Source organism: Zingiber officinale, chromosome 8A (assembly GCF_018446385.1).
Source record: "Zingiber officinale cultivar Zhangliang chromosome 8A, Zo_v1.1, whole genome shotgun sequence".
NCBI classification, from domain to species: domain Eukaryota; kingdom Viridiplantae; phylum Streptophyta; class Magnoliopsida; order Zingiberales; family Zingiberaceae; genus Zingiber; species Zingiber officinale.
In genome coordinates, this window is record NC_056000.1 from 92,550,406 (window position 1) to 92,572,440 (window position 22,035).

General features: G+C 37.2%; 1 protein-coding gene across 1 annotated transcript; it reads left to right on the forward strand.

Annotated features, from left to right (window-relative positions):
- Window positions 1-14,316: 14,316 nt before the first annotated feature.
- On the forward strand, window positions 14,317-19,860 carry LOC122011425 (the record flags this gene model as incomplete). The annotated part of the gene is made up of 7 exons (XM_042567817.1): window positions 14,317-15,399; window positions 15,775-16,023; window positions 16,471-16,518; window positions 17,888-18,471; window positions 18,604-19,377; window positions 19,535-19,660; window positions 19,701-19,860. Coding segments are annotated over 7 exons (3,024 nt in total), but the record flags the coding sequence as incomplete, so codon positions are not given.
- Between the last annotated feature and the right edge of the window lie 2,175 nt (window positions 19,861-22,035).

The following is a 22,035-nucleotide window of genomic DNA, read 5'->3' on the forward strand; positions in this document are numbered from 1 at the left end:
AGGACTCAAATCAGCCACATTAAATGTTGCACTAACACCATACTCACCGGGCAAATCAATTTTGTAAGCATTGTCATTAATTTTTTCCAACACTTGGAATGGTCCATCTCCTCTTGGTTGAAGCTTTGATTTCCTTTGGGTAGGAAACCGTTCCTTCCTCATATGAACCCACACCCAATCACCGGGTTCAAGGACCACTCTTTTTCTCCCTTTATTGGCTCGATTTGCATATTGCTCCATTTTCTTCTAAATTTGAGCTTTAACTTGCTCATGAAGCTTCTTCACATATTCTGCCTTTGTTTTGCCATCCTTGTGAACTAAAGAAGAAGTGTTAGGTAAAGGAAGCAAATCAAGAGGTGTTAGTGAATTGAACCCATAAACAATCTCAAAAGGAGAAAATTGAGTAGTAGAATGTACCGCCCTATTATAAGTAAATTCAACATGAGGTAAACATTCTTCCCAAGACTTAATGTTCTTCTTAATAATTGCTCTAAGAAGAGTAGAAAGTGTCCTATTTACCACCTCAGTCTGGCCATCAGTTTGTGGGTGGCATGTGGTGGAGAAAAGAAGCTTTGTTCCCAGCTTGTTCCATAAGGTCCTCCAAAAATGGCTTAAAAATTTGGTGTCACGATCTGAAACAATGCTCCTAGGCATGCCATGAAGTCTTACCACCTCTTTGAAAAACAAATCTGCCACATGAGTTGCATCATCCACTTTGTGGCAAGGTATGAAATGTGCCATCTTGGAGAATCTATCAACTACCACAAAAATGGAGTCCTTACCTTTTTGAGTACGTGGTAGCCCTAAAACAAAATCTATAGACAAGTCAGTCCAAGGAAAATTAGGAATAGGCAAAGGCGTGTAAAGTCCATGAGGTAATGTCTTAGATTTTGCTTTACTACACACAATGCACTGTGCACAAAATTTCTGCACATCGTGTTTCAAGTGTGGCCAATAAACATGTTCAAGAAGCATTTCTAAGGTCTTTTGAACCCCAAAGTGTCCCATTAAACTCCCCTCATGTGCTTCCCTAACTAGCAATTTACGCATGGATCCTCTAGGCACACAAAGTCTGTTATTCTTAAACAAGTAGTTGTCATGCCTAGCAAACCCATTTTGTGATTTCTTTTCACACGCAGCATATAATTGGGAAAACTCATTATCATGTATATACAATTCCTTAATATGTTCAAAGCCAAGTAATTTAGTTTCAAGTGTAGCTAACAAGTTATACCTTCTTGAAAGTGCATCTGCTACAACATTTACCTTTCCTTGCTTATGCTTAATCACATAAGGAAATTGTTCAAGAAATTCGACCCATTTGGCATGTCTTTTGTTGAGCTTCCCTTGCCCTTTCAAATACTTCAAAGATTCATGATCACTATGAATGGCAAATTCTTTAGACAAAAGATAATGTTGCCATGTTTGTAATGCTCTAACAAGTGCATACAATTCTATATCATAAGTGGAATAGTTGAGAGTGGCGCCACTTAGTTTCTCACTAAAATATGCAATGGGATGATCATCTTGAAGTAAAACAGCCCCAATACCCACATGAGATGCATCACATTCAATTTCAAAAGATTTGGAAAAATCAGGTAAAGCAAGAATGGGTGCATGTGTGAGTTTATCCTTAAGTGTTTGAAATGCCTTTTCTTGATTCTCTCCTCATCTAAAACCCATGTTTTTCTTAACAATTTCATTTAGAGGTGCTGCCACTGTGCTGAAGTCCTTCACAAACCTCCTATAGAAACTTGCCAACCCATGGAAGCTCCTAACCTCACTCACAGTTTTAGGAGTTGGCCAATCTCTAATGGCCTTAACTTTCCCTTCATCAACCTGCACTCCTTTAGAACTTATGACAAAACAAAGAAAAACCACATGATTAGTGCAAAAAGAACACTTTTCCAAGTTAGCATATAGTTTTTCCTTTCTAAGGACATGCAAGACAGATTGGAGATGTGCAATATGCTCAACAAAATTCTTGGAATATACCAAAATATCATTGAAGTATACTACCACAAATTTTCCAAGAAATTCTCGTAAGACATGGTTCATAAGCCTCATAAAAGTGCTTGGTGCATTAGTTAACCCAAAAGGCATTACCAACCATTCATACAATCCATATTTGGTTTTGAAAGCTGTTTTCCATTCATCCCCTTCCCTTATCCTAATTTGATGGTACCCACTTTTTATATCAATTTTAGAAAAGAAGCAAGCACCAAGCAATTCATCAAGCAAATCATCAAGTCTAGGGATTGGATGTCTATACCGAATTGTGATGTTGTTGATGGCTCTACAGTCAGTGCACATCCTCCATGTTCCATCCTTTTTAGGCACCAAAATTACGGGTACAGCAAAAGGACTTAAACTTTCTTGATGTTCCATCCTTTTTGCAATAACTCTTCCACTTGATTTTGTATCTCCTTTGTTTCTTGAGGATTGCTCCTATAAGCTGGCCTATTGGGCAGAGAAGCGCCAGGAATAAGGTCTATTTGGTGTTCAATTCCCCTCATTGGTGGCAATCCGTGAGGTACTTCTTTGGGAAACACATCTTCAAAATCCTGCAAAATAACAACAACTTCACTAGGCAAGGAGTTAGGGTTAGATTCCAAGCAAGTTTCCTTGCTCAAAAGAAGAAATATAGGCTGCCTTGTCAAATAAGCTTTCTTCACCTCACTTCCTCTTGTAAACAAATTTTCTATTTTTCTCTCTTTCTTTTCCCCATTCTCTCTTTTCTTTTGAATTTTGTCCTCAAAATCAAGTATTTTCTTTTTCACACACTCTTTCTTTTTCTTAAGCTCTCGCTCTTCTTTTTCTCTTTTCTCGCTCATTTTTATTTGATCCTTACAAACCTCCCTTGGTGATAACGGTACAAGTGTGTCTTTGCGAGAATTGTGGATAACGGTACAAGTGTGTCTTGGTGATAACTGTACAATGCTCCTTACAAACCTCCATAGGCACAATATCACATAGAACTTGATCTTCACATTTGCCAATGGAGAAATGAATCAACACTTGCTGGTTCACTACCAATTCACCACTATTACTAAGCCATTGGAGTTTATATGGTCTTTGCATGTGGTGTACTCTTGAGGTTGAGTTTGGTGACCATCCTAGTAATTGCCACATTGGTACAACTTCCACCATCAATGATCATAGAGCAAGTTTTACCTTGAATAAGGCAGCGGGTATGAAAAATATTTTCTCTTTGGTCCTCCTCATGCTCCTTGGCTTGGCTTCCCAATAATCTCCTAACCACCAAGAGATCTCCATCTTGCGCATAGGCTGCTCCATCATTTTCCTCATCGCTTGAGGAAGAGGAATGAGAAGTAATTTCTTAACTAGAGATACTCCTATCTCTCACCACCATAGTCTTCTTATTCGGGCATTCGGATGCAATATGACCTTTTCCCAAACACCTAAAACACTTGATATCCCTACTCTTAGAAGTGGAAGAAGAGGTAGTAGGAATAGTGCTTGCTGCCTCCTTAGAATTTGAAGAAGAACCTTCCTTCTTTGGCTTGTCCTTCCAACTTGAAGAGTAGTTTGGAGAAGATGATTTCTTCATAACGCCCTTTCTCTTTAATTGTTGCTCTATTTTCATTACTTGATGCACTAAGTCGTCAAGCTCCACATAATGTTGTAACTCCACAATGTCTCCAATGTCTCGATTTAGGCCATGGAGAAACCGAGCCATGGTAGCTTCCCTATCCTCCATAATATTGGCCCTAATCAAAGCCACCTCCATCTCCTTGTAGTAATCATCCACACTCCTACTCCCTTGGGTGAGTCTTTGCAATTTGTTGTGCAATTCCCTATGGTAGTGGGAAGGCACAAATCTCCTTCTCATCAAAGTCTTCATTTCATCCCAAGTGTTGATAGGATGCTCTCCATACCTTCTTCTCTCCTTTTGCAATTGATCCCACCAAATTAAGGCATAATCGGTGAACTCAAGGGACCTTTACTTTCTTTGCATCATTGTAATTGTGGCATGAGAAAATTTGTTCTATTTTCATCTCCCATGCAAGATATGTTTTAGGATCATTCCTCCCTTGGAAGGAAGGTATCTGGACTTTCACACCTCCTAGATCATCTTCTCGTCTATGGTCTCTACCTCCTCTTTCATGTCTCCTTCTTTCTCTTGGTGAATCATAGAATGGTTCACTTTGACAAAATTCTTCATGATTAGAATTGCCCCTACGGTTCGAACTTTTTCTTCTTCAAGTCGGTCCATCCTTTCGTGTATTTCTTCAAGTTGTCTTTGAAGTATTCTCTCAAATTGTTGAGTAAGTGCCTCCATTTGAAGCCTATTAAGATCTCGCCTAGGGGAATTAGGTGATTTTTCCCCACTCATGCTTGCAACAAAAAAATAGAAGATGACAAGGAAAATTACAAAAGAAATGTTAGACGGACCTCACCACTCTACTCACGTGGTTGCACTCAAATTTATCCACTCAGCTTCCTTTATAAGTTCTTAAGGAAAGAACCTTATCAATATCTTTCTCAAGACAACAAGTAGACAACCAAGTGAATAAGAAACCAACAAGAGAAATATGAGTAGAACAAGAGAAATAAACGGATAAAACGAGAATTTCAGCAATGATCGAGTGCAATGAAAGGAATATATCTTTGAATTCAGATTTCACAAAGAAAGAATATTGAGTCCTTTCAATTCACAAATTCTCCTTTTTTTTTTCAATCAGAAATCAGTGACTCTAATGATTTCTTTCTCTTTTTTTTTTTTTCGAATTTTCCTTTTTTTTTTTTTTTCAGTTGAGGACCCAAATAGTGAATAGAAATTTATGATAGATAGGGACGGAGAGATCAACAAAGATGGACAAGAACAAAGATGAAAACAAGACACAAACCTGAAAATCAAGGAGCCAAGGCTCTGATACCAAATGATAAAGAAACCTTGTAAATGGATCGCCTTGAAATTCAGCTTGGGGAAGGGTATTGACGCCACACTCAAGCAAGATGAGAAGGTGAGTGATAAGTCATGGAGTTTTGATCGCCACAAGTTGCCTTGATAAGATCGAAATTAGTTCTTTGCCTAAGAACAAGAAGGAAGCTCTCACAAAAGAGAAACCCAAATTTTCATTCAAACTTACATGATTTGTCATACAAGAGTTCTCCTATTTAACATCCCTTAAGATCCCCTATGCACTAATTATGCAATAAATATCATGCTTGCATGCATAGGTTTTATTATCCACTAATGCAACCACTAATCCCTAATTCTAACTTAATGCAACCATGCATGCATGGTATTTGTTATACTAGCTTAGGAACTTTCAAAAATGCATTAAAAACCCACAAAGGACATCAAAAGTCACTTTAGAAAAACCCCCCCATGCATGCACACGAAAATGATCCTCATGTTGGTCCAATTTCACTTTCAAATTGAAGGAATGTGATCCACTTAGTTGTTGCCTCCATTGTGCATTGATCCTCCTTTTCCTTGAGCCTTATTATTAAGCCTTCCAAAGCTTGCTTCATTCTCTTAGTCTTTCATGGGTCCCCCAATTCCCTTCAATGCCTCTCCTTGGCTCACATCATTTTTATACTACCTTAATAAAAAGAACAAGACCTTAGTTATTATGGAAGTGTGTGTTCTTAATCCTAATATAATAACAAGCATATATATTTAGTATTCATTTCTTTAACTTATCAAAGATTGAGATTTAGCTCGATAATTCAATAGGCTCGATAAGTTGGGAAATGATATTACTTATAGTATGTGTTGTTGATTATAGAAGGAAACTGTGTCCTAGTAATGTAGGTTGAGAATGCCCCCAAGTGGAGCTCATAAGGATTGTCATGTTAAACCCTGCAGGTGGACTTAGTCCGACATGACAATGAGGTTGAGTGGTACTACTCTTGGATAAGACATTAATTATAGTGAGTTATCAGTAACTCAATTAAATTAATGGACATTCGATATCTTAAACATAGGGAGACTAACACGCTCATGATAAGAAGGAGCCCATAATGTAATTTGGGATTGGTACGGTAGTGTAATAAGAACTCTCTAGTGGAATGAGTTATTATTGATGAACTTGAGTTGTGTGTTCAGGGCGAACACGGGATACTCAAGCTCGTCGGAAGGCCAAAACTAATTTCTCCTCTAGGTCCCTGTCGTAGCCTCATTAATGTCTCATATCCACCCATGAAAAGCCCACTATTCTTCCTAAGGGGGCCGGCCACAATTATTTTTGAGGGGTCGGCCACCATAAATCAAATTAGGAGGGGTGTTTTGAATTTTTAAAATCTTCTCTTTGTAGATAACTACAAGTTTAAAAGAAGGATTTTAAATTTACAAAACTTTTCTTATTTGAATTGGGACACATGGTTTAAAAGAAAGTTCAAAAGTTTTAAAACTTTCCCCTTTTAACCATCCTCATGGTTGTTAAAAAAAGGAAGGGAGTTTTAAATTTGAGACTTTCTATTTTTGTAACCATATTAAAAAAGGAAATTTTAGAAGAGAAGTTTTAATTTTTAAAACTTTCCTTTTTTAACATCCACATTAGAGCTTGTAAAATTTTGTAAGAGTTTTTTTCTTTGCTTATAAAATTTTTACAAAGATTATTTTCCTTCTTTTAAAGGGTCGGCCACCCTTGCTTGGTGCCCAAGCAAGGGGCCGACCAATCATCCTATCAATGATCCAATCAATGATTGAATCAATCAAGAGGAAAGAAAAGCAAAAATAAAAGGGGAAAAGGAAAAACAAGAGGAAGATTTTAAGTTTTGTAAAACTCTTTTCCTTATTTGTCTTGGGTAAGTAATATAAAAGAAGGGGAGGGAAGACTTCATGAGACATCAATTCTTATTCTCTTGTTGGTGCTCTTCATTGTGGTCGACCCCTCTCTTCTTTCTTTTCCCTTTGCTCTCTTTTGTTTCTTGGTGGTGGTGGTGGACGAATACTAGAGAAGGAGGATAAGCTTTGGGTGGTGTTCATCTTGGAGGATCGTCACCCACACGACGTCCAAGAGGAGGCTAGGAATACGGCAGAAGATCTCGAGGTTATTAGCATACAAAGAAAATGTATAACTAGTAATTATTTTCCACATCATACTAGTTCTTCTTTGTTATAATTCCAAACACAAGAGGCATATGATTCTAGAGTTTCGGATTTATTTCGAAGTTGTGTTTCTTTTGTTTTGTTTTTCAGATTTGTGATTCGATTGTTCTTTTCGGTTAAACCTAATGTTATTTTAGGAAATTAAATATTGAATTTCTATTAAAGGCTTTGTCGAGGCAGTGGTGGATGATCCCATACCCAAGAAGGCCTAGTGCCTCACCATGTTTGACCTGGGAGCCAATTTTAGAAATAAATAGTTAATCAACTTTATAATATAGGTGGATTTGGATCAATAGTGTTAATTTCCGCTTGCGATCCAAATCTAAACCATTAAGAACAGATAAGTTAAATTTGGAATCAATAATGTTAAGTTCCGTTTGCGATTCCTAATTTAATTTCTAAAGAACACAATAAGTTGTTTAGGAAAGGTTCGACAATTGTATAAAATTGTTTTACAATGGAACCGGTACGATCTTCCTAGGACCAAACAACAGTGCCCCCAACGGATTCGACAAGTATACTTCCTCCAGTAGTTATGGATTTTTCAGGGAAAGGAATAGGAGTAGGTGTGAAAAGCGATTTTGAAGAAATCCTCTAGTTTTCAATGAAGTTTCATGTTGGCTTTCAGTTCCAAATTTTGGGAGTTTACGATTGTTTCTTTTCCGATGTTGCTTCGTTCTTTTGTAGGGTATTTGATATGCTCTTTAGGCTTGTAGTTTGTTTAGAGTTGTTCTTTACATGAAAGGTTTTCACATTGTGTATGTACCGAATTGAGGAAGTGTTGGATTTTAGAATCAATTTAATAGATTTTCATTCCTTTTGATGGCTTCAAGTTTGTTTGGACAGATTCAAAGGGTTAAATTATTTTCGTCGTACTTTTACTACTTGGGTTGGCTATAGAAAGTTCATGACAGATTCGAAAGTGGAATATATTTTCGTGTGTGTTTTCGCTTCTTGTGTCGACTGGGGATTTGTTTGGATAGACTTAAGGGTTGTGAATCGATCTTGATGTAGTTTTTATTCTGCACGATAACATTGGATTTCTGGGCAGATTTGTATATTTCGAAACAATCTCAATATTGTTTTGGTTTCGACAGATAGCCTTGAATACTGGATAGATTTGGAAGATTGTGAGATGATTTCGATGTTGGTTCTATTTTGGCATGCTAGTCTCAGATTTATGGATGGATTTGGATGAATCGAGGTTCATAGTTGGATTAGGGTTTTTCTCTAATTAGGTTGGGTTTGGGTTTAGCTAGTTGTTATTTATGAAATTAGCTAAATTGTACATCACGTGATTTACAGGACGTTGATTCGGGATGAGCGCCTCGACGTGAGACTACTTGACACGATCTACGTATAAAGGCGAGTACTTCTTACTTTGATTCTCTAGTTCTTTGAACTTGGTGCATGAACTATTTTGGATAAGAAACTGTTTTTACCTTGACTCCACTCTTATTTTTCATGCGCTAGATACTTCCACTCAATCTTTGAGATATTTGGTTCCATATGTATACAGTCTCTCGTTGTTATCTATGATACGTAGCAGATACTTGATACCATGTTTGCATGTTTTGATTGTTGTTTATTTATATTCCGTATTGAGCATGCTGGCTTCATATAGCATACCTAATTTTTGCTTATATCTGTATGATGACTGTTGTATGTTGCGCATCATATCATTGCATATATGTCAATGACAAATTCTCCATTGCGGTCGAGAGAGTCGTTAACCAGGGTCACACACTCGGCCAATCGAGAGAGTGGTAGCTGGAGCAAATGTCGCTTGTCCCGTCATGCTGCACTTGGCCATTCATGGTAGTGGTAGCTGGAGTTGCGAGCAGCGGGGACCCCCTTCGCTGTGTGGATAGTTAGCTACTCAGCACCTGTTCACTCGGTCACTTGTGAGTAGTGGTGGCCTTTGAGTGGTACAGTTGTCATCGATCCGGCCTCTCGACCATACAACGGTCGTGGTGCAGAGAGGTGGGCGGGGTGACCATCCATGCATACACTGTTATTATACTTGCTTTGGCTGCTGCTGTTTACATATGCTGTTATTGCTTACTTACTGTTGTTGTTCACTTATACTGATATGCTTCCTTATGTTGAGATATGCTCTCATTGTAGGCGTTTAGACATTGGTTTGTTTATTGGAAATGTTTATATATCTTACATGTTACCTCTGTAGCTATGAACAGTATTGTAGCAGATTAATACTACTTCTGACCTTCTATTACTAGCCTAGGATATGGTTTCAGGTATGAGTATTTTTATGGTTTTATTTTAGTATCTGCTACTTCCCTTATAAGACTGTATTCCTTTTGACATTCTCTATTTGTTTATTTTGTTCATGCACTATCCTACCTTTACCTGCTGAGTTCCAATACTCACCACCTCGTAAACTGGTTTTCTTTCGCTAGGTAACAGTTAGATGATTGAGAAGTTGCTTGGAGAGTTCCGGCTGCCAGTCCCACGTCACACTCAAGGATAGTCTTCTTTTTTGGTTTTGTTACTGTTTGGGTCGTATGTTGATTTTGCGTATTTTGTTTTCCAATAAGTCGATGTGGATTTTGGAGTCTAGTCTGGCGGTTGCAGGTATTATAGTTAGTGACTTTATTGGTCTTACATTTGTATTATGTTATGATTTTCCACTACGTTTACTTTCAACCGTGTGTGCTGTTATTTTATATTGCGTGGTTGTATGTTTACCTTTAGCCGTGTGAGCTTATTATACTGCTTGGTTGTGCTTATATCCAACCGTGTGGGATGTTGAATATGTTATATGTTGTGTGTATGAATTTATTGCTTCATATTGTCACCGGTACAGGGGAAATGCTGCCAAAATTTTTTGGTAGGGACTCCTCTAGGGTCGTGAAAGTTATATACTCTGTAACCTCTACTATTTAGTGAGTAACCTATAAAGATTCTATTTTCTATTTTTGAGATAAATTTTCCTATGTATTCTCTTGTATTTAGTATATAGACTGGGCATCCAAATACTTTAAAGTATTTAATATTAGGTCATTTATTATAATATAGTTCAAATGATGTCTTATTGTAAGTTTTGTTTATAGTGGTCCTATTTTGTACATAGCAGGCTATGCTAACAGCTTCTGCTAAAAGTATTTTAGCAGGTTATATTCATTTAGCATTGTCCTAGAGGCTTCAAGTAGAGTTGTATTCTTTTTTTCTACTATTCCATTTTGTTGGGGTGTTTTAGGGTATGAATATTTGTGGTGATAACCATTTTCAAGGCAGAATTGATCAAAGTTGTGATTTCTAAATTCACCTCCGTTGTCACTTCTGATTCTTTTAATTTTTTGGTATTTTTCATTTTCAATTTGTTTGCAAAAATCACTTCTGATTTCAAATGTTTCATTCTTATTTTTTAAGAATTTTATCCAGGTAAATCTTGATTAATCATCTATTATTACTAGGCCATATAGACTTCTATTTATTGATTTGATCCCATGGGAGTCAAATAGGTCTAAGTGCAATAGTTCTAGTATTGAATTTGTTTGAAGGTAATTAGTTGATTTGTGAGTAGACTTTGTTTATTTTCCTTGTTGACAGACATTACAAATTGTTAAGTTAGGTAATTTTGATAAGCTTCTAACTAATCCATTTAATTTACATTGATTTCTAAAGTTTGTGTATGACATTCTTCTATGTCATAACCAAGTTTCTTCCTTTTTTGTTAAGTAACACTTGAGTGAGGAAGTGGTTAGGTTAATTGCATAGATATTGTCTTTTCTAAACTCTTTTAGACTTATAGAAGCGTTATCTAAGTGCTTAATTAAGCATTCAAAGGATAAGTGTAACGAACACCCTTCTCACTACTCTATAAAGGTGTCCGTTACATAACTACTATAAACTCTTACTTAACTAATGTAACAACCTATACTTAATTTTTTCCAGAAAACTTAAAATTTCGACAGAGTATATGCTGTTCGGCAGGACTAAAATACAATACAATACTCCAAAATTCAAAACATACATATATATCTCATAATAGCAGAAACATACGAAACTATATCTCAATGCAAACACAAAAGTATCTACTTACTAAACAGAACTCATCTTAACATGCGAACTAAAACAAGAATAATCTCAAATGTTTCTTAACCACTAAAACACGGAAACTTAATAATGCCCCAAGTCTCTCCCATAGTCCTGGCATCACATATCATCGAACACCTCTTTGTCGCCTTCCATTGCTATAGCTTTTCCTTTCCTTTATCTGCAGTAAGAGGAAATGCAAACTATAAGCGAATGCTTAGTAAGCGCTGTCTAACTTACAAAAACTCGAATGTGCATATAAATACAGCAATGCTAAAAACTGAATCTGTAAGAAGAAAACTACTCATGCTCATCTAATAGCAAAGCACTAAAATCTGCATACTCATGATATACAAGAATAAAACTACATACTGGAAGACAAGGCTAATCATGCTCAATAAACTAATCAGGAAACAAATAAAACTAATACTGCATGCTTCGAATTAAAAGGAACTAAACTTGTTGACTCTAAACATAAGTGAAGCTTGTTTCATTTGTTCTAAAAACTTATACTTTATTACTTCAAAATAATAATCAATCTCTTCTTGGGCCCAGGCTTAGTACCAATGCGCGCTCCCTAATAGAGACTGTGGTAGCTAGTCTCCAGTCCTACGAGGTTAAAGACCTTGGTCTTACCAGGGCCAAAACCTTGAAATTGGTCACCTGGATTTTCTTTTATTACAACCTTGGAAGTCGAGTACTAGCCTCTTAAAAAATAAAATACTTATTATCTTTTATTACGTCTAATACATAATGCCTCGGCATTTTAACAAGCACCTTGTGTGCCAAAATCCCTAAAGTCTTGACTTTGGGATCTACTTAAGGCCTTGGCCTTTTTCTTTCTTGTTTTTTATCTTTTTATACTTTTCTTAAACTCAAAATACTATAATACTTAACAAGATCTGTACTATGATACTTAACAAAAATCTGCACTATTACACTTAATAAAAATCTGCACTGAAATGCTTAATAACACTGCGCTGAGATGCTAACTAAAACAGCATGCTTATAAATAAAACCATTCATGCATATTGAGATGGCAAGAAAAACTTAAATCTGAATGCCTGAAATAAATAACATATATAGCTGCTCATGTTAATCTAGCAAAGGAAAACTAGAAAGTATACCCGTGCATATCTAGTGGCAAAGGAAACTGGTCATGCTCAACTCATAGCAAATAAAACTAGGAAATAAATCTGCTCATGCATATTCAATAGCAAGGGAAATTACTCATTCTCAATTAATAGCAAGTAACTAGAAATAAGAATCAATATTGCTCATGTATATCTAGTAGTAAAGGAAAAAAAACTAGGAAATACTGCTCGTGCTACCTAATAGAAAAATGGAAAATCTGGAATGCTTATCACTTGGCTGCACATGTCCATTTACTGCACTGCTACATATGGTCGTTCACGCCTAATACAAACACAAAGGGAAGACTAGAAACTTAAAGGGAAATCAAATTGTGTACTTGGAATAAAAGGGTAGTTCGGTTTTTGTACAACAGCAAGGAAAACTAACTCGAAACTGAATTTGCATTTGCTAAAATTGCAAATCTAAGGGGTTGTTTGATGTGAGCCAAGAAGAGGCATTGAAGGGAATTGGGGGACCCATGACAAGGTCCAAGACTAAGAGAATGAAGCAAGCTTTGGAAGGCTTAATAATGAGGCTCAAGGAAAAGGAGGATCAATGCACAATGGAGGCAACAACTAAGTGGATCACATTCCTTCAATTTGAAAATGAAATCCAACATGAGGACCATTTTCGTGTGCATGCATGGGGGGGTTTTTCTAAAGTGACTTTTGATGTCCTTTGTGGGTTTTAATGCATTTTTGAAAGTTCCTAAGCTAGTATAACAAATACCATGCATGCATGGTTGCATTAAGCTAGTATTAGGGATTAGTGGTTGCATTAGTGGATAATAAAATCCATGCATGCAAGCATGATATTTATTGCATAATTAGTGCATAGGGGATCTTAAGGGATGTTAAATAGGAGAACTCTTGTATGACAAATCATGTAAGTTTGAATGAAAATTTGAGTTTCTCTTTTGTGAGAGCTTCCTTCTTGTTCATAGGCAAAGAACTAATTTCGATCTTATCAAGGCAACTTGTGGCGATCAAAACTCCATGACTTATCACTCACCTTCTCATCTTGCTTGAGTGTGGCGTCAATACCCTTCCTCAAGCTGAATTTCAAGGTGATCCATTTACAAGGTTTCTTTATCATTTGGTATCAGAGCCTTGGCTCCTTGATTTTCAGGTTTGTCTTTTGTTTTCATCTTTGTTCTTGTCCATCTTTGTTGATCTCTCCATCCCTATCTGTCGCAAATTTCTATTCACTATTTGGGTCCTCAACTTTAAAAAAAAAATGGAAAATTCGAAAAAAAAAAAGAAAAAAAAGGAATCATTAGTCATTGGTTTCTGATTGAAAAAAAAAATAAAAATAATATATAAAAAAAAAGAGGAGGATTTGTGAATTGAAAGGACTCAATATTCTTTCTTTGTGAAATCTGAATTCAAAAGATATTCCTTTCATTGCTCTTGATCGATGCTGAATTTCTCGTTTTATCCGTTTATTTCTCTTGTTGGTTTCTTGTTCACTTGATTGTCTACTTGATGTCTTGAGAAAGACATTGATAAGGTTCTTTCCTTAAGAGCTTATAAAGGAAGCTGAGTGGATAAATCTGAGTGCATCCATGTGAGTAGAGTGGTGAGGTACGTTTAACATTTCTTTTGTAATTTTCCTTGTCATCTTCTTTTGTTGCAAGCATGAGTGGGGAAAAATCACCTGATTCCCCTAGGCGAGATCTTAATAGGCTTCAAATGGAGGCACTTACTCAATAATTTGAGATAATACTTCAAAGACAACTTGAAGAAATACACGAAAGGATGGACCAACTTGAAGGAGAAAAAGTTTTGAACCGTGGGGGCAATTCTAATCATGAAGAATTTCGTCAAAGTGAACCATTCTATGATTCACCAAGAGAAAGAAGGAGGCATGAAGGGGGAAGAAGACGTGAAAGAGGAGGTAGAGACCATAGACGAGAAGATGATCTAGGAGGTGTGAAAGTCCAGATACCTTCCTTCCAAGGGAGGAATGATCCTGAAACATATCTTGCATGGGAGATGAAAATAGAACAAATTTTCTCATGCCACAATTACAATGATGCAAAGAAAGTAAAGGTGGCTGCCCTTGAGTTCACCGATTATGCCTTAATTTGGTGGGATCAATTGCAAAAGGAGAGAAGAAGGTATGGAGAGCATCCTATCAACACTTGGGACGAAATGAAGACTTTGATGAGAAGGAGATTTGTGCCTTCCCACTACCATAGGGAATTGCACAACAAATTGCAAAGACTCACCCAAGGGAGTAGGAGTGTGGATGATTACTACAAGGAGATGGAGGTGGCTTTGATTAGGGCCAATATTGTGGAGGATAGGGAAGCTACCATGGCTCGGTTTCTCCATGGCCTAAACCGAGACATTGGAGACATTGTGGAGTTACAACATTATGTGGAGCTTGACGACTTAGTGCATCAAGCAATGAAAATAGAGCAACAATTAAAGAGAAAGGGCGTTATGAAGAAATCATCTTCTCCAAACTACTCTTCAAGTTGGAAGGACAAGCCAAAGAAGGAGGGTTCTTCTTCAAATTCTAAGGAGGAAGCAAGCATTAAGAAGCCTATTCCTACTACCTCTTCTTCCACTTCTAAGAGTAGGGATATCAAGTGTTTTAGGTGTTTGGGAAAAGGTCATATTGCATCCGAATGCCCGAATAAGAAGACTATGGTGGTGAGGGATAATGGGAGTATCTCTAGTGAAGAAATTTCTTCTCATTCCTCTTCCTCAAGCGATGAAGAAAATGATGGAGCAGCCTATGCGCAAGATGGAGATCTCTTGGTGGTTAGGAGATTATTGGGAAGCCAAGCCAAGGAGCATGAGGAGGACCAAAGAGAAAATATTTTTCATACCCGCTGCCTTATTCAAGGAAAGACATGCTCTATGATCATTGATGGTGGAAGTTGCACCAATGTGGCAAGCACTAGGTTGGTCACCAAACTCAACCTCAAGACTACACCACATGCAAGACCATATAAACTCCAATGGCTAAGTAATAGTGGTGAATTGGTAGTGAACCAGCAAGTGTTGATTAATTTCTCCATTGGCAAATATGAAGATCAAGTTCTATGTGATATTGTGCCTATGGAGGCAAGTCACATTCTTCTTGGAAGACCTTGGCAGTTTGATAGGCGAGCTCACCATGATGGATTCTCCAACAAGTTCTCTTTTGTCCACAATTCTCGCAAAGTTACACTTGTACCATTATCACCTAGGGAGGTTTGTGAGGATCAAATAAAAATGAGAGAGAAAGGAGAAAAAGAAGAGCGAGAGCATAAGAAAAAGAAAGAGTGTGTGCAAAAGAAAATACTTGATTTTGAGGACAAAATTCAAAAGAAAAGAAAGAATGAGGAAAAGAAAGAGAGAAAAATAGAAAATTTGTTTACAAGAGTAAGTGAGGTGAAGAAAGCTTATTTGACAAGGCAACCAATATTTCTTCTTTTGTGCAAGGAAACTTGCTTGGAATCTAATACTAACTCTTTGCCTAGTGAAGTTGTTGTTATTTTGCAGGATTTTGAAGATGTGTTTCCCAAGGAAGTACCTCACGGATTGCCACCAATGAGGGGAATTGAACACCAAATAGACCTTATTCCTGGCGCTTCTCTGCCCAATAGGCCAGCTTATAGGAGCAACCCTCAAGAAACAAAGGAGATACAAAATCAAGTTGAGGAGTTATTGCAAAAAGGATGGGTTAGAGAAAGTTTAAGTCCTTGTGCTGTACCCGTAATTTTGGTGCCTAAAAAGGATGGAACATGGAGGATGTGCACTGACTGTAGAGCCATCAACAACATCACAATTCGGTGTAGACATCCAATCCCTAGACTTGATGATTTGCTTGATGAATTCCATGGTGCTTGCTTCTTTTCTAAAATTGATTTAAAAAGTGGGTACCATCAAATTAGGATAAGGGAAGGGGATGAATGGAAAATAGCTTTCAAAACCAAATATGGATTGTATGAATGGTTGGTAATGCCTTTTGGGTTAACTAATGCACCAAGCACTTTTATGAGGCTTATGAACCATGTCTTACGAGAATTTCTTGGAAAATTTGTGGTAGTATACTTCGATGATATTTTGGTATATTCCAAGAGTTTTGTTGAGCATATTGCACATCTCCAATCTGTCTTGCATGTCCTTAGAAAGGAAAAACTATATGCTAACTTGGAAAAGTGTTCGTTTTGCACTAATCATGTGGTTTTTCTTGGTTTTGTCATAAGTTCTAAAGGAGTGCAGGTTGATGAAGGGAAAGTTAATGTAACACCCCTAGAAAGCCTAGATAAAGTAAGGGCAATGAGAGTACGAATGTAATGAAAAGAATGTGTAGATAGTCTACGTTGAATGTTACGATGGGAAGGATTTAGATGATTATGAAAGAAAATAAAGTTAAGAATATAAATCATCTATGCATGATTTATAATGTATGGAATTAATGTAGACAAAAGGAAGAAATATGAATACATGTATGAAATATTTATGCATAATGCATAATAGGGTAATATATGAATTATTATGTACAAAAGAAAATAAAACGTTAGAAGAGAGATTGAACCTTGGATCTCTTGTAAGGAACATGTATAGGATACCAAAGGGGATAGGAGAATTATTGATAAGGAGAGAGAGGACTAAGTAGTTAAGAATAAGAAAGGATTCTTTTTACTAAAAAGGAAAAGGGAGTAAAAAGAAGTAAAAATATACATAACCAAGTTTTGATCCTTGGTTCTCTTGTGGATACATGCATGTGTTAACCAAGTGGGATAGGAGAGGATATTGTAAGAGGAGAGATAGGAATTTTAATTAAAGGAAAGAAAAGAGAGAAATTAAGGGAGAACTCAAGAAGCATCTTCTCTAGAATATTCTTAACATTAAGAAGAGAAGTAAATAAGGAGGATGAATCAAGACAAGTTTCCTCCCCTCATTTTAGTATAAATAGGCATGGAGGGGTGACTTCAACTTCATCCTCACTCACTTTCCTCCTCTCCTCCCTTGGGTGCCGAAAACCCTCTCCCTTCCTCCTTTCTTCTTCTTGTTGCCGAGCAACACAAGAGGAAGAAACCTCTTCTTCCTCCTCACTCCCTCCCTCTTTTCTTTCTTGTTGTTGCCGAGCAACACAAGAGGAAGAGGTCTCTTCTCCCTCCTCCTCTCCACCAAAAGACCTAGCCACTCTTCTCCTCCATTGGTGCCGAGCAAGCAAGCAAGGAAGAAAGGTCCCCAAGCAAGTTCTCAAATCTAGGAAACTTAAGCGAAGAAGGTAAGCTTCCCCTCACCTGTGGTACAAGGCTTTTATGTGATTTTCGGATTTATAAGGATTAGAAAACCTAGGAAAGAATTTAAGAAAATTCGGCTAAAGAAAAGGTTTTCAAATCTAGGATGATTTAAACAAGACCTCATTTCATGATAAGATTTTCTATGCTATGTAGAAGGATTCCTTTCCATGATTTTATATTAATATGATTAGTTATAGAATCAATATTTGAACAAATCAGAATATGTGATATTATGCTTAATAAATTAAATTCTTTAAAGTTTTTATTCTTCCGCTGTTATAGTAAAACATGTACGTAAGTAGTATAAGAACGTAGCGCCGCCTTTGGTTGGGTAAGAAGGGTGGGGCGTTACAGTTAAGGCCATTAGAGATTGGCCAACTCCTAAAACTGTGAGTGAGGTTAGGAGCTTCCATGGGTTGGCAAGTTTCTATAGGAGGTTTGTAAAGGATTTCAGCACAGTGGCAGCACCCCTAAATGAAATTGTTAAGAAAAATATGGGTTTTAGATGGGGAGAGAATCAAGAAAAGGCATTTCAAACACTTAAGGATAAACTCACACATGCACCCATTCTTGCTTTACCTGATTTTTCCAAATCTTTTGAAATTGAATGTGATGCATCTCATGTGGGTATTGGGGCTGTTTTACTTCAAGATGGTCATCCCATTGCATATTTTAGTGAGAAACTAAGTGGCGCCACTCTCAACTATTCCACTTATGATATAGAATTGTATGCACTTGTTAGAGCATTACAAACATGGCAGCATTATCTTTTGTCTAAAGAATTTGTCATTCATAGTGATCATGAATCTTTGAAGTATTTGAAAGGGCAAGGGAAGCTCAACAAAAGGCATGCCAAATGGGTCGAATTTCTTGAACAATTTCCTTATGTGATTAAGCATAAGCAAGGAAAGGTAAACGTTGTAGCAGATGCACTTTCAAGAAGGTATAACTTGTTAGCTACACTTGAAACTAAATTACTTGGCTTTGAACATATTAAGGAATTGTATATACATGATAATGAGTTTTCCCAATTATATGCTGCGTGTGAAAAGAAATCACAAAATGGGTTTGCTAGGCATGACAACTACTTGTTTAAGAATAACAGACTTTGTGTGCCTAGAGGATCCATGCGTAAATTGCTAGTTAGGGAAGCACATGAGGGGGGTTTAATGGGACACTTTGGGGTTCAAAAGACCTTAGAAATGCTGCTTGAACATTTTTATTGGCCGCACATGAAACACGATGTGCAGAAATTTTGTGCACAATGCATTGTGTGTAGAAAAGCAAAAGCTAAGACATTACCTCATGGACTTTACACGCCTTTGCCTATTCCTAATTTTCCTTGGACTAACTTGTCTATGGATTTTGTTTTAGGGCTACCACGTACTCAAAAAGGTAAGGACTCCATTTTTGTGGTAGTTGATAGATTCTCCAAGATGGCACACTTCATACCTTGCCACAAAGTGGATGATACAACTCATGTGGCAGATTTGTTTTTCAAAGAGGTGGTAAGACTTCATGGCATGCCTAGGAGCATTGTTTCAGATCGTGACACCAAATTTTTAAGCCATTTTTGGAGGACCTTATGGAACAAGCTAGGAACAAAGCTTCTTTTCTCCACCACATGCCACCCACAAACTGACGGCCAGACTGAGGTGGTAAATAGGACACTTTCTACTCTTCTTAGAGCAATTATTAAGAAGAACATTAAGTCTTGGGAAGAATGTTTACCTCATGTTGAATTTGCTTATAATAGGGTCCATTCTACTACTCAATTTTCTCCTTTTGAGATTGTTTATGGGTTCAATCCACTAACACCTCTTGATTTGCTTCATTTACCTAACACTTCTTCTTTAGTTCACAAGGATGGCAAAACAAAGGCAGAATATGTGAAGAAGCTTCATGAGCAAGTTAAAGTTCAAATTGAGAAGAAAATGGAGCAATATGAAAATCGAGCCAATAAAGGGAGAAAAAGAGTGGTCCTTGAACCCCGGTGATTGGGTGTGGCTTCATATGAGGAAGGAACGGTTTCCTACCCAAAGGAAATCAAAGCTTCAACCAAGAGGAGATGGACCACTCCAAGTGTTGGAAAGAATTAATGACAATGCTTACAAAATTGATTTGCCCGGTGAGTAATGGGGTTAGTGCAACATTTAATGTGGCTGATTTGAGTCCTTTTGATGTAGGAGATGAAGACCTAAATTCGAGGACGAATTCACCTAAAGAAGGAGGGAATGATGTGAGCCAAGAAGAGGCATTGAAGGGAATTGGGGGACCCATGACAAGGTCCAAGACTAAGAGAATGAAGCAAGCTTTGGAAGGCTTAATAATGAGGCTCAAGGAAAAGGAGGATCAATGCACAATGGAGGCAACAACTAAGTGGATCACATTCCTTCAATTTGAAAATGAAATTGGACCAACATGAGGACCATTTTCGTGTGCATGCATGGGGGGGTTTTTCTAAAGTGACTTTTGATGTCCTTTGTGGGTTTTTAATGCATTTTTGAAAGTTCCTAAGCTAGTATAACAAATACCATGCATGCATGGTTGCATTAAGCTAGTATTAGGGATTAGTGGATAATAAAACCCATGCATGCAAGCATGATATTTATTGCATAATTAGTGCATAGGGGATCTTAAGGGATGTTAAATAGGAGAACTCTTGTATGACAAATCATGTAAGTTTGAATGAAAATTTGAGTTTCTCTTTTGTGAGAGCTTCCTTCTTGTTCTTAGGCAAAGAACTAATTTCGATCTTATCAAGGCAACTTGTGGCGATCAAACTCCATGACTTATCACTCACCTTCTCATCTTGCTTGAGTGTGGCGTCAATACCCTTCCCCAAGCCGAATTTCAAGGCGATCCATTTACAAGGTTTCTTTATCATTGTTCTAAACCCCATGTGAAACTGTTCGGGGCCTGCAGGAATGCAATTAACGAAGAACTGTTCTAAGCTCTAAACAGAGTTGTTCATGCTTGCAGAAATGCAAATACAAAAAAGTTGTTCTAAGCTCTAAACAGGGCTGTTCATGTTCAGGGAACATGGAAATCCAAGGTTAACATACCAAACTTAAAGCTAATCATGTTCATAGTATTAGCAAGGAAAAAACTAAAGTACAAAGTACACTATGTATGGTTGTTCGTGCCCATCCGATAGCAAAGAAAACTATATAACTAAAATTAGCTAACTTGCTGAAATAAACTAAAATAGCTAACTCGTTGAAATTGAAACTGATATAAAGTTTATTTTGTTTGTTCCAAAAGTCTACAACGTTTCATACTCACTGCCCAGTAACAAAACTTAAAACTACAAGGCTAAATGAAATCCGATCGTACCCATCATGGTAACAAGGAAGTCTAAATTGAAATACTAACTAAAAGGGGCTGTTCTTTTTCATTTCAGCAAGGAAAAACATGAACAAATCTAAAACTAAGATTCATGGCAGCATAGAATCTAAAATGCTAATCATAAGGCTAAAGAATCTAAACCACATGCCTTATCTATACAATATATTTATTTTCTTTTCTTTTCCTTTGAATTCGCAGCAGCAATCATATAAAACAACAAGATCTACACTGAATTACTAAAGCCATAAGCACAAACTGGAAACTAAAGTTCATATTATAGCCCTTGAAGCGAATAAATCACACATGCATGCTAGGGTTTTACGGCTACCACAATCTTTACAGCAATAAGGAAGAAAATCACGGAACTACTCTTACTGCAGGTGAGAGCACTTACCTTGCTTCTTGGACTCACAACCGAGAAGAGGAGCTGCTAAGGTTTGGAGAAAACTCGAGTTTCCGGCTCTTCCTTGTGCCCACAAACTCCTCTCGACATGGAGATCGTAATGGTGGAGAAAACCCCTCGGAGAACATCCTGGTCGGCCGCCGGAGACGATGCCCTAATCTCGGCTTCGATTTTTGCCCGAGCAGGGATGCCGCGCGCGCGAGAGAAGATGGGTTTTCGGTCACGGGAGAAATCAAGCCCTAAGTTCCTCTGTTTATAACTCAGGTATTTTTGTTATGGCTTAAGACCAATTCGTTATTAATTTGGTCACAAAACACCTGGTGAACGTTTGGTTAGCCGAAACTACTTATGACTTGGGTCGGGTCGGAGGTCGCGAGTTCGAATCTCGGCCGAATCCCTTATATTCCTATTTATTTTCTGTTTATTAACTACTACTAAAAATATTTCCATTCCTTTTTTAATCAACATCGCCCACTTGGGCACTTGGTCAGCCGAGACAACTAAAGGCTTTGCTTAACCGGAGGTCTCTGGTTCGAACCTCGGCTTAACCTCTTTATTTTTTGCTAACTTCTTTTTTTTGGTAAAAATACCAAACGAACTCCAAAAATTGCATAAAAATACTCTAAAAATTTCTAAAAATCTCTAGAATATTTCTAAAGCATTTCTAAATATTTTTAAGCACTATTAGGATCTGAAATGAGGAAATTAGGTTGTTACAATTCCCCATACCTTATAAAAAGTTCGTCCTCAAACTTA